The sequence below is a fragment of the Salvia miltiorrhiza genome, chromosome 4 (assembly GCF_028751815.1).
Source record: "Salvia miltiorrhiza cultivar Shanhuang (shh) chromosome 4, IMPLAD_Smil_shh, whole genome shotgun sequence".
In the NCBI taxonomy this organism is placed as follows: domain Eukaryota; kingdom Viridiplantae; phylum Streptophyta; class Magnoliopsida; order Lamiales; family Lamiaceae; genus Salvia; species Salvia miltiorrhiza.
Genome location: NC_080390.1, coordinates 55054778 through 55072472, shown reverse-complemented (window position 1 = coordinate 55072472; position 17695 = coordinate 55054778). Strand labels below are relative to the sequence as shown.

The window sequence follows — 17695 nt, the reverse complement described above, 5'->3', positions numbered from 1 at the left end:
TTTAACATGTATCAATGCACTAGAATCAATCTGGATATTTACTGAATAATTGGTGGATTTGCCATGCACGTTTCAATGACAGAAAAAAAATAAAAAAAAATTGGTATCACTTTAAAATGAGATACTAATAATTAATTTCTAACTAATGAGATACTAATAATCAATTTCTACAAAAAATCCGTAATTAATTTCACTTTTTTTAATGAGATTGCACACACACACATATATATTCTAACTAATTAATTTCACTTTTTTTAATGAGGCTATATATATATTTAAGCAAATACCATAGATCTAAACATAGCAGAAATTGTAACTGGATGCATCAGTCACAATTCCATCAGCCCACCGGGCCAGCCCATCGGGTTTTCGGGCTAGCCCTATCGGGTTCCGGGTTAGTCGGGTGCGGGCTAATCGGGCTGGAGGTTTTTTCGGGTTACAATTTTTCAACCCTAACCCTCTAATTTTGTCGGGTTATTCGGGTCGGCCCACGGGTTTCGGGCTGCATTGACATCCCTAATTGTAGTTCTCTCCCGCAGAGACCAAGGCGCTCGTGTCCAATTATTCAAGGGCACCTGCTAAAATGCGCCGGAAGATCCAAGATTTTTCTTTAATTTTCTCTTCATTTATTAATAATTAAGATGATAACTGAAAATCATTTTCAACTCAAGATTTACAATGAATGCATTATCTTAATATATGAATGCACCATCGAGACTTAAATATTGGAGGGAGCAAAAATTTTATTTTCTTCGAATGCAGTAAATTGCACAACGAATACAGTAACTTTACACGGCATTGCAATATTCTCAGTCCTAATTTTAAATCGCAGTTTTCATCTCACCAACACACATATATACATATTATATAATATATCATATATAGCTCAATACTTCAATAATTAATTATTAGTATCACTATAAGATAGGTCACTTTCTCTACTAACAAACAGTACATTCAATTATGGAGTAATTACTCCCATTAAAGATGACTTGTTTTCTTATTTTTTATCTTTTGAATTTTGAAGTGTTGATGATGTATAAGAATGTCAAAACCCAATAAAATAAGACGTCTTTTGTTCATAGTGAGGTTTTTAAGTTTATTTTCCAGCTATGTGTGATTTGTTTTTCAATTTATAAATTTCATTAGTCTATAATAATTTTGTTTGTGTGTGTGTGAATTATTTATATATTTTTTTATTTTTTTTATTTGGAAAGTAGTGGGGTTTGAACCCGGGACCTCACTGTTCACACACAGGAGGTCGCACAGCTTGGTGTCCCCTTGGGGACATTATTTATTTATTTATATTTGTTTGTAATACTATTTAGTCATCTCATAATTAATATAAAAGAACTAGAAAAAAAATATTTATCGGATTTGGAAATTAAGGATATTCGCAATATAAATTAAGTCGGAACAAATCATTTTTGTGTGGCTTTGCGATTTAAAAAATATATTTGATTAATATTTTTGATAAATTATAATTTTCCGTACAGCTCTGACTTTTTCAATATATATTAAATCAAATCCGATTTAATTAGGTTTCAACAAATCACAAATGGTATTTTCCGATTTGATTTTAGGCTTTTTAGCCCATACTAAGCTTGAAAGTGGCTAATCGCTGTTTCCTATTTCCATGCAGCGTTTGAAATTTCAAAAAGGCGACGAAGAATGAGTCTGCATTTCTCTCTCCGTTGCCACCATGCACACCACACCATCATCGCCTAAGCGCTTTTCTCCTTTCATTTCCACCAATTCTCTTCATCTAATTAACACCGTCGGATTTTGTTTTCCGAAATTTTCCGCAACGGATTGAGATTTTTTATATTTTTTTCCAAAATTAATTTGATCGTTGGTGCGCTTCGCTTGCGTGGTTGCTGATTAATAGAAATTTGAGATCCTCGAGTGTGAACTGAGCTCGATATGGAGAATCTGATAAATTTAGTTAACAGACTGCAGAGAGCTTGCACGGCGCTAGGCGATCACGGCGAAGAGAGCGCGTTGCCCACTCTTTGGGATGCCCTGCCGTCAATTGCCGTCGTCGGTGGTCAGGTAATCAGAATAAAATTACATCTCGAAGTAAAATCTGCGTTTCCGAGTATGTGATGCTCATGTATTTTGAGCTCAGAAGCGAGGTTTTACCGATATCATTTATCCTCACAATAGATGTGTCTGGATCATCGTCGATTTTTATCCGTGTTGATTGCTCCGCGCGCGAATTGGAGTTTCTATTGCATTTATCTATGATTTGTTTGAAAATTAGAATTGATTTATCGGTATTTCTGTTATTGACTATCTAGATTTATACTTGAGAAGTTCTCAGTGTAACGATTGATTAGTCTAAATGTTGACAGCCTGCATTTCCGGAGTTGATGTGTTCTCATCTTTGTTGTGTTGATTTGAAGTGTGATGCAAAAAGTGTATGAATATGTTGATGAAGGGAAAACCATAGCAATATTACCAGCTATCACAGCTCTAGTAGTATACTGTATACTCCCTCCGTCCCTGAAATAAGTTCCTCTTTTTCCATTTTGGGACGTCCCTCAAATAAGTTCCTCTTTCTTTCTTTCTATTTTTGGATAACTACTCCACCACTAATAATACTTTATTTATTCTTACTTTTCACTTTTTCACCACTCCCAATACTAATTATAACACTTTTTCACCTTTTCACCACTCTCAATACTAATTATAACATATTTTTTTCCACTATCAATACACTTTACCATTTTCCTTAAAACCCGTGCCGTCCCCAAAGAGGAACTTATTTTGGGGACGGAGGGAGTATTATAATTAGGCCATCTGGTGTTTATGGTTTCCACTTGTTATCATGGAACTAAATTTTTTCTCCTTTTCTCCTTGCTATAGTTTATAAATAAACTGTGGTAAGTAACAATGATGCTTATGGTTTATAGAGTTCTGGAAAGTCCTCTGTGCTGGAGAGCATTGTTGGGAAAGACTTTTTGCCTCGCGGATCTGGTAACTAGCGTCTTCGTATTTATTTTCATATCACCATATGCTATGGCATTTTGTTATAATTATCTCATTACGACTCATGGATAACATGAAGAACATTGGAATTGATTTAGTGTACAAAATACAGGTATTGTTACTCGACGTCCACTTGTGTTGCAACTTCATCGGATTGATGAAGGGAGAGAATATGCAGAGTTTGGACATCTTCCTAGGAAGAGATTCACTGATTTTGGTGAGTGTTCTGGAAGACTCTTTTTGTATCATGTTGCATGAAATCTGATTATATTCTTATTTATGCCCTCATTTGTACGTTGAACTTCATTCACTGTCTTGTGTTAGCACCAATTTGGCTACCGTATGTTGCTCACTTGTATATATGTGTGAATATATATGTCTGGTCACTGATGATAATCTGCTTTGTGTAGCTGCTGTGAGAAAGGAGATCGCCGATGAGACTGACCGCGAGACAGGACGCAGTAAACAAATATCAGCAGTTCCTATTTATCTTAGCATTTATTCGCCTAATGGTGAGTCTGTAGCAGATTTTGCATTTATATGGACTTTTTTAGAATGCTATGTATTCGTTTACTCTTTGTTTATGCATTTAGTAAGAAGTAATTTGTGTACTTCTTGAAACTGCAGTTGTGAATTTGACATTAATTGATCTTCCCGGCCTTACGAAAGTGGCTGTTGGTGAGTTTTCCCCATTATCATGTAATCTGGAGAAACTACTTTTCTTTTATTGCTTCTACTGTTGGGAATAACCAAATGTTAAATATGAGCATATGATAGAGGGCCAGTCAGAAACCATTGTGACAGACATTGAGAACATGGTGCGGTCTTATATTGAGAAGGTATTTACATTTTATGGAGTTTGCTTGTTGCACTTATATTGAGTTCAATGTTTATACCCAAGAGTTTCAGTACAAAGTGACTGCTTCATCAGATTAATTTTCTTAAATCTACCAAATGCAGCCCAACTGTATTATTTTGGCTGTTTCTCCTGCCAACCAAGATCTTGCAACATCTGATGCTATTAAGATATCTCGTGAAGTTGATCCAAAAGGTATGACTTACTGAGGATTCATCCCTATAAATGCATCATTATATCTTGAGCATGATCATCCTCCCACTCTATAAGTTATTTCTTCTCTAATTCCATCTTTTTTTTCTTTTTTTCATTTTAGGCGAGAGAACATTTGGAGTTTTGACAAAGATTGATCTCATGGACAAGGGTACTGATGCTGTAGATGTAAGTTGAGAATGGCTCTATCACAATTGAGTGACTGAAAATTTTCACTTGTTTTGGTTGAACACTTTCATATGAATGGCCAGACATATGTTTCGCATATTTTGAAAAGAATATATCATGATTTTTCTTTATGTTTCTTTGTCACTGTAGATCCTGGAGGGAAGAGCATATAAGCTGCAGTTTCCATGGATTGGTGTTGTTAACCGTTCTCAAGCTGACATTAACAAAAATGTTGACATGATTGCCGCTAGGCGTAGAGAGCGCGAGTATTTCTCAGAAACCCCAGAATACAGTCATCTTGCTCAGAGGATGGGTTCTGAACATCTAGGGAAAATTCTATCCAGAGTAAGTAAAATAAAGAACTAGCTGATCTTCAGACCTTGAGCCAATCTTGTTGGTTTCCACACATAGTCTCTTTACATACTAAACCATAAAAAGAACCTTTTCTACAATATACTTGAAAGTGAAATTCTGTGTTGTGGCCTTTATGATGAAGTGATGCCTCCTCCTTTAGCCTGAAAATACGCTTGATCTATTTGCCTTGAGATCAAGGCCTGTACAAAACAAAGCTTGTGGCAGTCTTTCTCTTATCCGAGTTATTCCTGTTGTTGCTTCTATCAAAATAAAGTTTCTATATTCTAATTCATTATGACTTCATTTGTGCTGCTTCGTGATAGCACTTGGAAGCTGTTATCAAATCTCGAATTCCAAGCCTTCAGTCCCTCATCAACAAAACCATCATTGATCTAGAAACGGAGTTGAGTCGTCTAGGAAAGCCCATTGCAACTGATGCTGGGGTGAGTAGCTATCCGTCATCTTCATTACCTCTTCAACATTGTGTTCTAATCTATTTTTCACACTTGGAGAGAGAATGTCTCGTCAACTCTTGAAATCGATGCCTGCAGCAGCATGAATAACATCCTTCTTCTAACCCCTGCATGTTACTGCAGGGGAAGTTGTACATGATTATGGAGATCTGCCGCATATTTGATGGGATCTTCAAAGAACATCTCGATGGAGTGTATGCACCTGCATCTTGTCTATGCTTTCCCATGTGATAATCATTTCTAACCATTATGCTTTATTATTGTGACATGATTCTGCAGTCGACCTGGTGGTGATAAAATATACAGCGTCTTCGACAACCAACTACCTGCTGCATTGAAACGCTTGCAGTTCGACAAGCATCTTGCAATGGAAAACGTCAGGAAGCTAATAACCGAAGCTGATGGATATCAGCCTCATCTCATAGCACCCGAGCAGGGTTACCGCCGTCTGATTGAAACCGCCTTGATCACGATCAAAGGTCCTGCAGAGGCAGTTGTTGATGCGGTAAACACTTCAAAATTGCTCTTTAAGTCCGATGATGAGTTGTGCAATAATTTTGTGTCGTTTCCGTATTTTCAGGTTCATGGAATACTGAAGGAGCTAGTTCATAAGTCAATCAACGAGACTACGGTAAGTCTTGTTGCTTTTGTAGTAGTTGTATTTGTGTTTAATATGATACTAAACGAGAGCTGGCTACAGGAGCTGAAGCAGTACCCTTCTCTAAGAGTGGAGGTGGGCAACGCGGCTATCGAATCATTAGACAGGATGAAGGAAGAAAGCAAGAGAGCAACTCTACAGCTAGTAGAAATGGAATGCAGTTACTTAACCGTTGATTTCTTCCGCAAACTTCCACAGGATGTCGAGAAAGGCGGCAATCCAACACATTCCATTTTCGACAGATACAACGACTCCTACCTCAGAAGAATCGGTGAGTTTGGAGTTTTACTTACTACCTCTCGAGTTTTGATCACAAAATGAATTGGTTATGCGTTTTGTATGCATAGGATCAACCGTGTTGTCTTACGTGAACATGGTCTGTGCTGGTCTGAGGAACTCCATCCCGAAGTCCGTGGTCTACTGTCAAGTCCGCGAGGCCAAACGCAGCTTGCTCGATCATTTCTTCACCGAGCTAGGCAAAAAAGAGGTATTCATCCATCCCTGGTTTGTTCAGTAAACGAGGCGAGCTCGAGCCCTGACTCGAGACGAGATTGTGAAATCGTGTTGGTTGGTTTTGTAGGGAAGACAGTTGGGGAAGCTGTTGGACGAGGATCCAGCCGTTATGCAGCGGCGTGTGTCTATTGCGAAGAGATTGGAGCTGTACAGAGCTGCGCAAGCCGAGATTGATAATGTGGCATGGTCTAAATAGTGAGTTGATCACAAATAGTTATAGACGTGTTTTTAGATTCAGCGATTTGAAAAATAAGCTTGTTTTATAATATGCGTAGGATTGATTCAAAAAGTGGGAAATTTATCTTGAAATTGTTGCATCCTTCTACTTGGCTAGTCCACTTTTAAAGTTCAAAATTAAGTTTAGTCATAATTGGTGTGTTTGCTAAGAAGACTTCTAAGTTCTAACTGACCAATTCCATTCTGTTAGGTTTTGTTATTTTTCCGTTTCGATTCTCTCTTTCTATGTATAAATGTATCAGGAGAACCACTTCAAATAGTAAGTTGTGTTTTCGCGCCAAAAACAATATAGTATTATTATTGGATATAGTTTTTTTTTCCGTCTAATTTGGATCATATAAATATCTTTTTGTTATAATTTATTATACTCGTAGAATTTATAACATTTTCATTATTTGTAATTTTTATTTTAAATGAATTTGTAAACTAACTCATATATGACCATATTATGTAACAACATATTTTAATAAACATAAATAAAATTATTAAAATATTATATAGATAAAATTCATGATCATATATGGACTTTTAACGTATTTATTTATTCTTTTTTTTTTCATGAACATTTAGTCGATAAGTATAAATTTTTTTTTGAACATTTAAATGGATGTCAACAAATATAAACAGGACCTTAAGAAAATGGTTAACTGCATATAAATTAGTATGACTAAACTTTCAACAAATTCTTATTTTGCACACAAACTTTATTTTTTTTAATTAAAACTCAACTATTAATTTTTTCTCATTTTACATATTTTCCCGTTTTTCGGTCAAACATTAGACCTAAAACGATATTTCTACCAAACTATACAATATTATGTCAATTCTATTTTTATATACGATCATATTTTTGTCATACGAGCATATTTATGCCACTCGAATATATTTATGCCACATTATCACGACAAAAAAATAGAGGAATATGCAAGATGGGAAAAAGTTAATGATTGAATAATTTTAATAATTTTTTTAAAATTTATACGAAATGAGAATTTGTTGAAAATTTAATATGCAATTAATCTAAACTGTGTTAACTTATTAATCGGCTCATGACTGTTAACTACATTGAATTGTGTTATACAAATATACCCCCGTTTGTAACTGTGACGTTAAAAATTTTCTTAAAAAAATTAAATTAAAAAGATGAATAGTTAAAATTAAAAAAGAAGATAAAATATTAAGGGATGGAGGTGCGGGGAATCGAACCCCGTGCCTCTCGCATGCGAAGCGAGCGCTCTACCATATGAGCTACACCCCCGATTTGATGGTTACGGAACGTTAGTTGCTTTTATAAATGTAAGACATCTTCTACATCGAATGTTGATAATCAATACTATTAGTAATATTGCTTTCAAAAAAATACTACTAGTAATATTTTTTTTTTGAGGTAAGTTAGTACTCCCTCCGTCCCAAACGAAATGTCCTATTTCTTTTCGGCACGGAGATTAAGAAATATGTATAAAGTAGATAAAGTGGGTTGGTGAAAATTATTTAAATATTAAGTATAGAGAGATAGTGTATTGCCAAAAAAGGAAATAAGACATTTCGTTTGGGACAGCCCAAAAAGGAAAACATGACATTTCGTTTAGGACGGAGGGAGTAATATTTTTTAGTTGATCGGATTGAACTAAAATTGGCATGTGATACATTCTTTATTCGATATTTCATAAATAATTGATGATGCAGCCTTTAATGATTTTATCACCATATTACTCTTTACGGAGTATTAGATAAACATTAAATTTTTCTCTAGGTATGATACCATATTGAAAGCTTGTATTTTCTCTAGGTATCAATTTTTCTTTTGCATTAGAGTAAAAAAAAAGTGAAAAGGGTTTTTTTTTTTTTTTTTAAGTATGATTGTACAATATCAAGAAGTTAGTATGAGAAATTCGACTTTCAATCCATTACAATAATAAATTTAGTAGCAAATCTAATTAATTTATATGCCGCCTTAGTAGTCTCTCAGAGATTCCATACCCTTATATGTATCATACAACATGTGAATAGTCAAGAGAGAATCCGTGACATAAACCACAAGGCCACAAGGCCAAGGTTGGCTTCTGTCTTCAAAATGATATCGACCCTATCATTGTTTATCTGGATTCTATTCTAATAGTGCATGTTGTGCATGATGAGAAGAGAAGTTTGAACTCCCTTTATGAAGATCTTTATGCGGCTTTCTCTCACGCGAAGGAAGGAACCATGTGCTCTTGATTTTGGCATGTTTGGAGAGAGGCTAATGGCGTTGCCCAAAGATTAGCGAATTTCGCTATTTCTACTGATGATGTAACGATCTAGTAATCAGATTTTCCGAGCTGGCTTTCGGATATTCTCCATCGGGACATAATTTAAGTGTTTTTTTGCCTTAAAAAAATGCATGTAATTATCTTTATATTTTCCCCAAAGCAACAATTATATATCTTTCAGCACCAAGTCGGCTGGCTGCACCGGACGGGATTTTCAGCACCAAGTCGGCTTACACAACGATCAAAAACAGAAGCAGCGAACCAATTAGGCAGGCTATCGACGCAAAGACCCTCAATTTAGTTTGGAAAGCTAAAACACCACATAAAGCCATGGTGACAGCATGGAGAATGCTGAAAAATAGACTCCCGACATGCGATAACTTGAGGAAAAGGAAGGTACAGGTGAGTGAGGAAGATTCGAAGTGTGGCGAGTGCGGCGGAGTTGAAGAATCGATTAATCACCTTTTTCTTCATTGCCCGAAGACGGAGGAGGTGTGGAATGAAATTCAAAAATGGTTAGGCTTCACAACAGCTCGGCCATTCTCGATCGACAAACATCTTGGTATGTTCACGAGTTTCAGGAACGATAAGAAGATTCAAAATTTACTCTTGGCCATTTGGGTTGGATGCATTTGGATTTTGTGGAAAAAAAGAAATGAGAGACGTTTTCACAGTCAAGAGTGGGTGACAAAAGCTTTTGTCTTGGAGATTAAGATTAGAGTGTGGTGTTGGAATAGGATTTTCAAGATCATTGACAAAGAGATCGAGTTAGACTCCTGGTGCTCTAACGATCTAATTGGTAAACTGTTGTAAGCTTTTCTCGGTACTTCTGGTACCTTTCTTAATTTTATTTCCTTTTCTGAGTAAAAAAAAACAATTATATATCTTTATCGGTTAAATTTAGAGATCCTTAAAATTACAAAAGTTTATTAATGATTTAACGGGTCAAACATTGTTTTTCAAGTTTATATATAAGTGAGTAAATCTCATTTATATGCCAATAGTAATTATTGAATCTCCTTAATTGTCTCTCCAAATATTATATCATATATAAACCAACTATTAGTATATTACTGGGAAAAAATAAAAACAAAAACCCTAGACTGATCCAACTTATTTTGCCTTTAGCAAAATTTCTGTTTTCAGGCACTCTTGCCATAAACTCCAACATAAAGAAATGGATTGGTCTCCAAAACATGCTACAAATGCATATCTTGATGCCCTAAAATTGGTATATATGCGTTCATGTTTTTTCCTTCTTCTTAATTTTTTTTTTTCATTTGTTAAATGCATGCACAAAATTATTGGATTTTCAATTTGTTCCCATGAATTGTAATCAATCTTGCATGAAACAGAAAAGGTCTGTTTTTTTCAAAAAAAAAAAAAAATGGTTTCGCTTGTTTGTTAATTTGTTAGATCCTTTTTTCCTCTGCGAATAGCTGTATATAGAAATCGAAATGAAAGATGAAATTTTGATAAATATGGAGTTGCCTAATTTTCGAATTTAACTATTCTTTTGCCGAAATGATCTCTTTTATGAATACATTTATGGTAAAAATTAGTTCTTGTTTTTGGTGTAGCAAGATACCATTTTTTTCTCTCTCTTTGAGTTGGGTTTTTGAGTTGGGGTAAGGATTGAACCCTAGACATCACTTTGTACAATGTGATCAAGAATTGTGTTTGTTGATGTTTATTTGAAGCTCTTCGCATTATTAGTATCTAAATCTCATGAAATCTAGAATTGTGTTTGTTGATGTTGATTTGAAGCTCTTGCATTAGTATCTAAACCTCATTTAATCTCAAATTGTGTTTATTGATGTTGATTTGAAGCTCTTGCATTAGTATCTAAACCTCATTTAATCTCAAATTGTGTTATTGATGTTGATTTGAAGCTCTTGCATTAGTATCTAAACCTCATTTAATCTAAAATTGTGTTTGTTGATGTTGATTTGAAGCTCTTGCATTAGTATCTAAACCTCATGTAATCTAGAATTGTGTTTGTTGATGTTGATTTGAAGCTCTTGCATTAGTATCTAAACCTCATGTAATCTAGAATTGTGTTTGTTGATGTTGATTTGAAGCTTCTTGCATTAGTTCCTAAACCCCATTTAATCTAAAGTTGTGTTTGTTGATGTTGATTTTAAGCTCTTGCATTAGTATCTAAACCTCATGTAATCTAGAATTGTGTTTGTTGATGTTGATTTGAAGCTTCTTGCATTAGTTCCTAAAACCCCATTTAATCTAAAGTTGTGTTTGTTGATGTTGATTTAAAGCTTCTTGCATTAGTTCCTAAACCTCATGAATGGCTACCTCTTGTGCCCTTTTAACAGTGTAGCACAACCAAGAAGCCTCGCAGCTCGCGCGCGCAGAAGCCCGAGAGCAACGAGTTCATATCAGCATTGGCAGCAGGGATGAGCGCGAAGCTGATGGTGGAGGTGACATCGGAGGTGTCCCCATCGACGATAGCCCTAGCAGCAGCAGCTCGACAGACGGGGGGGAAGCTCGTGTGCATCCTCCCGGAGTCCGAGCTGCTGACATCCCAAAAAAGAATCGAGGACTCGGGGCTGAGGGACATGGTGGAGTTCAAGACAGGGGACCCTGCAGAGGTGTTGCTCAACTACGAGAACGTGGACTTCTCCCTCGTGGACAGCAAGGCCGATGACTACGATAGGCTGCAGGAGACGTTGGACGTGAACCTCAAGAGGTCCGTGGTGGTGACGAGCAACCTCTTGGAAGGGGGGAAGGGGCTGGGAGGGTGCTTGAAGGGAGTGGAGAAGACGACGAGGGTGAGGTCCATGACGCACCCTATTGGGAAGGGGATGGAGGTGACGATGATCGGGAAGAGTGGTGGCTACAGGAGGAGCAAGTCCGGGGGATACACCGTTGATGGTGGCGAGGGGAGGAAGAGCAAATGGATCTCCAAAGTGGACCAAGTTAGTGGGGAGGAGCATATATATAGGATGCCTAGATCGCAGGCGGCTGCAGCCGGAGCCGGAGCCGGGCAAGGCGCCGCCCGATTGAGTTGAGTTGTTGAGGTTTCTTGGTTGTGTGCTAGTGTTTGTTTTGGATTTGTGGCAAAGGTTTTGTTTTGTTCAATGTGGAGATGAACTTGAGGGTTTTTGTGGTCTTGTAACAAAGCTGTGATTGGTTTTCTTGAAAAGGAATTATAGAATGTTTTATTGTACCTCTCTCTCTCACTTGATTCTTGAAGACTTTTGTGCTTGGTAAGTTGGAATGTTGCTTCACTAAATTGATAGGTTTTTGGCTCAAAAACAGAGCATGAAAATGGCAGAGAGGCTAATTAAATGAATTTGTGCAAGTTGGGCAAGTGATCAGTTTCATAATGGTGACAGTAAACCATAAACTCTCCCAAGTTTTACCTAATTTGTATTGAATTTAGTGTTATTGGCGCGTAAATGCATCAATTCGGACTAATTCTGATTTTTAACACGAACTTTAAAAAGTGTCGAAAAAATACATCCAACTTATTGGCCGGAGTAATTTTAACATGAATTTTATTTTGCTGGCCAAATTAAAACTGACTCTGATGATTTAACTCTGAATTATATGAATTAAATCCAAACATATAACTGTAAAATTTTCATCTTTCAAATGACTTTGGCAGCAAATATAACGAAATTGACCTTAATCTCGACACCTCAGCTTGATATTTGTTCAATTTGAACGGATAAATATTTATTTTTTAAAAGAAACGACGATGTTGAGATGATGTATCCATGATCTCGTTTTTTTTATAAAACATCTGATTCATCCACAATCGGCGTGCTGACACGCCACATCGGTTCAATTTGGAAGAAATCAAATTCGTGTTAAAATTACTACAATCAATAAATTGATGTATTTTTCGACAACTCTATAAGATTTGAGCTAGAAACCAAATCTGGTTCAAATTTAAAATATGTATATATACTTTGTGATTTTTTGTTTTTCCCCTCCTCTCTCCTCAATCAACAGTTTGGTATGACAGAGACACAGAGAATTTGGCGGGAATGATGATGATTATCACCTGCCACCTCCCACCACCATCCACAGCCTTAAGCTTCAAAATCAAGACACTGCTTTATCAAAAATAAATAAATAAATGAAACATTCCACCAAACAAAGCCTCTACAAAATTGGTATCATTCTCGGCAGCTTCATTTCAGCACAGCACAGAGCTCTCTACCTATGGAGCAATGCTTTGCTTTGGCAATGTTATTGAGTTTGGCGGCGGCGGCGGCGGCGGAGGGCGACGGCGGCGGGAGGAATGGGCTGTGCAACACAGATCTCACCACATTTCTTCCTTTTCCATACAGCAACCTACCTAACATGGTCTGTCAACCACTGTGGAACTCATATTTGTTAAGGGTAATTAACTACTACTATTATTTCTTTTATTTCTTTTTATATACTTCACTTTTATAGTCAAACAAGATTGAATTAAAGTATATACATATCGAGTGTAGTATATTAGTTTTCCTTAGATACATAGGAGACTTCATTTATCGTGAGTGAAAAGCTTACTAAAATTAAACTGGATACATTTTATGTGAACGTATGAAATGACAAATTGAATATATATACATAATTATTAGTGTAAAACAAAATTGCATGATAAAAAATGCAATGCTCCTAAAGTAGATGAATAGAGATTATGGCATATGATTGTTTTTTCTTAATTTCTTGCATTAAATAGAAGAATTGATTCCAGCAAAATTAAGCCAACAAGATAATGAAACCTTCCAATTGAAATAATGACTTTTTTTTGTTGTTGTAGAAATTACAATGGTAGTTTAGGCGGGAAAACAATTTTGCTATGATTCTGCTTTTATATAGATATATATGCATTCAAGAGATGGAGAGATATTAAGTGTTGTGTAGTTGATTTTGTGCATTGCAGTATTCCCGGTCGAAGGATAACGAGATCACGATCGTGTTGTCGACCATATACACGAGCGGGTGGGTGGGGATGGGATTCTCGCGAGACGGGAAGATGCTCAACTCGAGCTGCATCGTGGGGTGGGTGAATCCGGAAGGGCAGGGGAGAATAAAACAGTATCATATAAAGGGGTTCACCCCCTCGGAGATCAAGCCCGACCGGGGTGAACTCCCTCTTACTAATGTGCCGCCCTACGTAGCCGTGCAGGGCGCCACCATTTACCTTTCATTCCAACTCAAGTTCAACACGACCCTCAAAACCCAACCTATATTGTTGGCTTTCAGCACCAAAACCCCGCACCACCACCGCCTCACCCTCCACGACGACAAGACCACCATATACTTTGACTTCTCAGAAGGTCTTTTTTTTTTTTTTTTTTAATTCATCATTTTTCACAGCGAATTTATAATTAACCCATTTTAAAACAGGGAAAACAGACAGTAGTGTTGAATCATCATCTCCAAGCATTTTCAAAGACAGGAGGACTCATGGGACTCTGGGGGTGCTGGGGTGGGGCTTCTTCCTCCCGACGGGGGCGATTCTGGCGCGATACCTGAGCCGTCGGGATCGGGTGTGGTACTACTTTCACGTGCCCCTTCAGTTCATTGGTTTCTTGCTGGGAGTTGCAGCAGTGGTTGTTGGAGTATCAGTCTACAACAAGATGCATGCTTTGTTTCCAGCACACAAGGGGATTGGGATTTTTGTTCTTGTTATCACTATTATGCAGGTATCAAACATCACTTCATTATCTTATCAAACAATTAAAGATAACACAAGGCATCAAATTTAGAGCTGCCAAAACAAGTTCAGTCAAAAGATAGAATCAATAATGATTTTTTTTTTTCCATCATGATTCAAACCCTCACGCTGATACCAATTAAGCTGCATTTCGTTGTTCAAATTGAGCCCAGTGAAATTATGGGTTGAATTAGGGTAGCCCAAATGATAAATAATTTGGTAGGAGCAAAATTGAACCGAATCGAACTGTTGAATTTTGTTCGATTTGGTTCAGTTTCTTGATGAAAAAATGGTTAGAACCGAACAGACTACCCGAACTTTTATTATTTAATATACATTTTATTTTTTATATCTTGAATCTTAAAAATATCTATTGTATTTCTCTGTTTGATGTTTATTTAAAAAAAAAAATTAATTATGACCTTTTGTCATTTCAAATAATAAAAATAAAAATATTAAAAAGTTCGATTAACCGAAAATCGAAATTTCAGCTTCGATCTGGTTCATTTTAATTTGAAGAAAAACTCCGATCAATTCAATCAATCAATTTTAAAAACTTTGATTAATTAAATTTTAGAATTTCGGTTCGATTATCAACCTAACCAATCGAATGCACACCCCTAGAGTTCAGACCGACCCGACCCGACCCGACCCATAAATTTTGCACTAGAAGTAGTGTTTTGGTCCTACTTGCATCCAATTATTCGGGCCGGATCAGCCCGTCTTCCCAAAAAAAAAAAAAAAAACCGATGGATTGGCCCGAACCTTCTTTTTTATGATTCAAATCTAATTTTGGTGCACAGGTGCTTGCCTTCTTCATGCGTCCTAGCTCAGACAGCAAGCACCGGCGGTATTGGAATTGGTACCACAACTGGCTCGGCCGGATTTGCCTCTTCTTCGGCGCCGTCAACATAGTTTTGGGAATTCACATTGCCGGCGCCGGCCAAGCCTGGAAAATTGGATACGGATTTCTGCTTGGCTTCATCTTGGTTACTGTGATTGTTCTTGAAGTATTGCTCAGACTCAGACGATCTGCTGAGGCAGATAAGCATCCTGCATTCTCCATGAATTCAATCGACCGCGAAATATCACTTTAAATGTTAGTAAAAAGGAAAAGAGGTAATTTTGCTGCTTCTTTTCCATAGGAAAGAGGCGTTGAAGATGAAAGGGTGAAAAAAATGGATGTTTTTTTTTTTTCTTTTCACTTTTGAAGTTTTGAATGATTTCTGGTAGGAATTTCCCGCCATTTTTTTTTACGAAGGTCGAGGTCTGATGTATAAACTGTAAAGAATATTTCGTGTGAAAATTAGTTGCTCGCCACATCAAGTATTTATAGCGGTGAACAGAATATTCAAAATCGAATAATTGAACTGATTAAAATTGAAATACTTTTAAAATCTGGTTCATTTTTTTCATTTTCGATGATTTTTTTTTAAATTGAACAAAATTGAAAATTGAATTGTATTTATATAATAATATATTAATATACTGATATATATAAATATATTAAATACAGTTAAATTCCACTTTTTCCGTATTTTTCCCCAAATTTTTTGGTTTTTTTGAGATTTTTTGAATTTTGGGTTTTCGGTTTTAATTTTAAAAATTTTGGTTACTTCGACTCGATTAATTCAATTCAGTTTAATTTTGTTTTAATCAAATATAAATTTGATTTGGTTTGGTTTAATGAAAAAATCCGAAACGAAAACCAAATGCACACTCTTAACTATTTGTAACAAATTTTGTCTTTTTTTAGTTTAGCATAAAAAATACCCATTTTAAAGTAACAAAAATAAATATTTACCCATATATATAAACAAATATAAAAGTACCCATCCTTATCAATTTACCTTTTTTTATAATTAGAACTAGATTTGTCCATCGTGCGATGCACGATAATAATTATTATTAAATATATATATTTATATAGTATATAATATTAAATTAGAAAAATTACTAAATACACATAGTTAATTTTGAAATGTTTAATTTTATACAATATATATAGTTGTACTAAAAAAATAGAGTAGTACACTAACAAAATAAAAACTTTAATATTTCATAAGATTATTTTTTTTAAACGAACAAATACAAATTGACAGAATAATCACAATTAGTATTTTTGAAAGAGTCATAACTTTTTTTATATATAAGATATAGATACTCTTCAATCCAATAATACATGAATAATCTATTAATTAGGCGAAGACTACATATAGTATTTGTCAAAATTATAGATGCATTACTCATTCAATGAAATCAACCAATTATAAGATCATATATAAATATATAGTACAATATTGAACTAACAACAATTAATACTACATATAATTAGTAAACTTTTTAGAGCAAACACATGTACTATATTTTAATTTTAAATAGTAAGTGTTAATTTTTTTTTATGAATTTATTTATCTTTATATTCATAATAAAAATCCATACAAATTATTGTTAATAATAATAATTAATTGTATTTGTAAGTGGGTAAAGAGACTAATTAATTTTTACGGGCGTCCCAAAATAACAAAAATTGACTATTTTTTGTTGACGGATGGAGTATGATTTATTTTTGAAACAAAAATATATTTCAATCTCCCTTTCTTATAACCTTAACAATTTAATTTTGAGCTCCATTGTGTTTTCTATATTTCCATTTCATTTTTTTTTTCGTTCCCATCACTTTAGATCTTCACTAATCTTTTTAAAATGTTATTTTTTTTTATGTATAAATATGTATATCATCTCATAACATAATTGATAATCATTAATTTTTACATTTATTTATGATAAATAAAAGCTACTACATGGTATTAAATTCACCAAAAATAACATGTACTAATAAAATACTAGTAATATTAGTAGAAGATAATTAGAGAATGTAATGTCTGCTATAACATAATTGATAATCATTAATTTTTACATTTATTTATGATAAATAAAAGCTACTACATGGTATTAGATTCACCAAAAATAACATGTACTAATAAAATACTAATATTAGTAGAAGATAATTAGAGAATGTAATGTCTGCTATAACATAATTGATAATCATTAATTTTTACATTTATTTATGATAAATAAAAGCTACTACATGGTATTAAATTCACCAAAAATAACATGTACTAATAAAATACTAATATTAGTAGAAGATAATTAGAGAATGTAATGTCTGCTAAAGTCGTGGGTTAGTTAACGGAAATGATATATGCCTATTGTTGGCAGTTTTTTAAATATTAATTTCACCCCCTTTAATTGAATTCATTTACAAAATTGCCATCTAAATTGATTTAAAATCAATTTGAAATT

At 34.9% G+C, this 17695-nt stretch overlaps 3 protein-coding genes and 1 non-coding gene across 4 annotated transcripts; 3 read left to right on the top strand and 1 right to left on the bottom strand.

Annotated features, from left to right (window-relative positions):
* The first annotated feature begins 1582 nt into the window (after positions 1 to 1582).
* LOC131020810 (dynamin-related protein 5A-like) lies at positions 1583 to 6750 on the top strand. Its single transcript, XM_057949840.1, has 16 exons — positions 1583 to 2052; positions 2916 to 2979; positions 3104 to 3208; positions 3402 to 3503; positions 3619 to 3669; positions 3769 to 3830; positions 3952 to 4042; positions 4164 to 4228; positions 4379 to 4573; positions 4906 to 5025; positions 5179 to 5249; positions 5335 to 5560; positions 5636 to 5686; positions 5756 to 5984; positions 6061 to 6200; positions 6294 to 6750. The coding sequence occupies exons 1-16, from the start codon at positions 1924 to 1926 to the stop codon at positions 6420 to 6422; spliced, it is 1830 nt and encodes a 609-aa protein (XP_057805823.1). The 5' UTR covers positions 1583 to 1923; the 3' UTR covers positions 6423 to 6750.
* Positions 6751 to 7648: 898 nt separating this feature from the next.
* Positions 7649 to 7721, bottom strand: TRNAA-CGC (transfer RNA alanine (anticodon CGC)). The gene has a single exon. It is a non-coding gene; the product is annotated as a tRNA-Ala (tRNA).
* Positions 7722 to 9771: 2050 nt separating this feature from the next.
* Positions 9772 to 11896, top strand: LOC131020809 (uncharacterized). Its single transcript, XM_057949839.1, has 2 exons — positions 9772 to 9943; positions 11043 to 11896. Exons 1-2 carry the CDS (start codon positions 9890 to 9892, stop codon positions 11736 to 11738), a joined length of 750 nt encoding a protein of 249 aa, XP_057805822.1. The 5' UTR covers positions 9772 to 9889; the 3' UTR covers positions 11739 to 11896.
* A 938-nt stretch (positions 11897 to 12834) lies between these two features.
* LOC131020808 (cytochrome b561 and DOMON domain-containing protein At3g61750) lies at positions 12835 to 15715 on the top strand. Its single transcript, XM_057949838.1, has 4 exons — positions 12835 to 13080; positions 13613 to 14009; positions 14080 to 14378; positions 15193 to 15715. The coding sequence occupies exons 1-4, from the start codon at positions 12901 to 12903 to the stop codon at positions 15484 to 15486; spliced, it is 1170 nt and encodes a 389-aa protein (XP_057805821.1). The 5' UTR covers positions 12835 to 12900; the 3' UTR covers positions 15487 to 15715.
* Positions 15716 to 17695: the final 1980 nt, after the last annotated feature.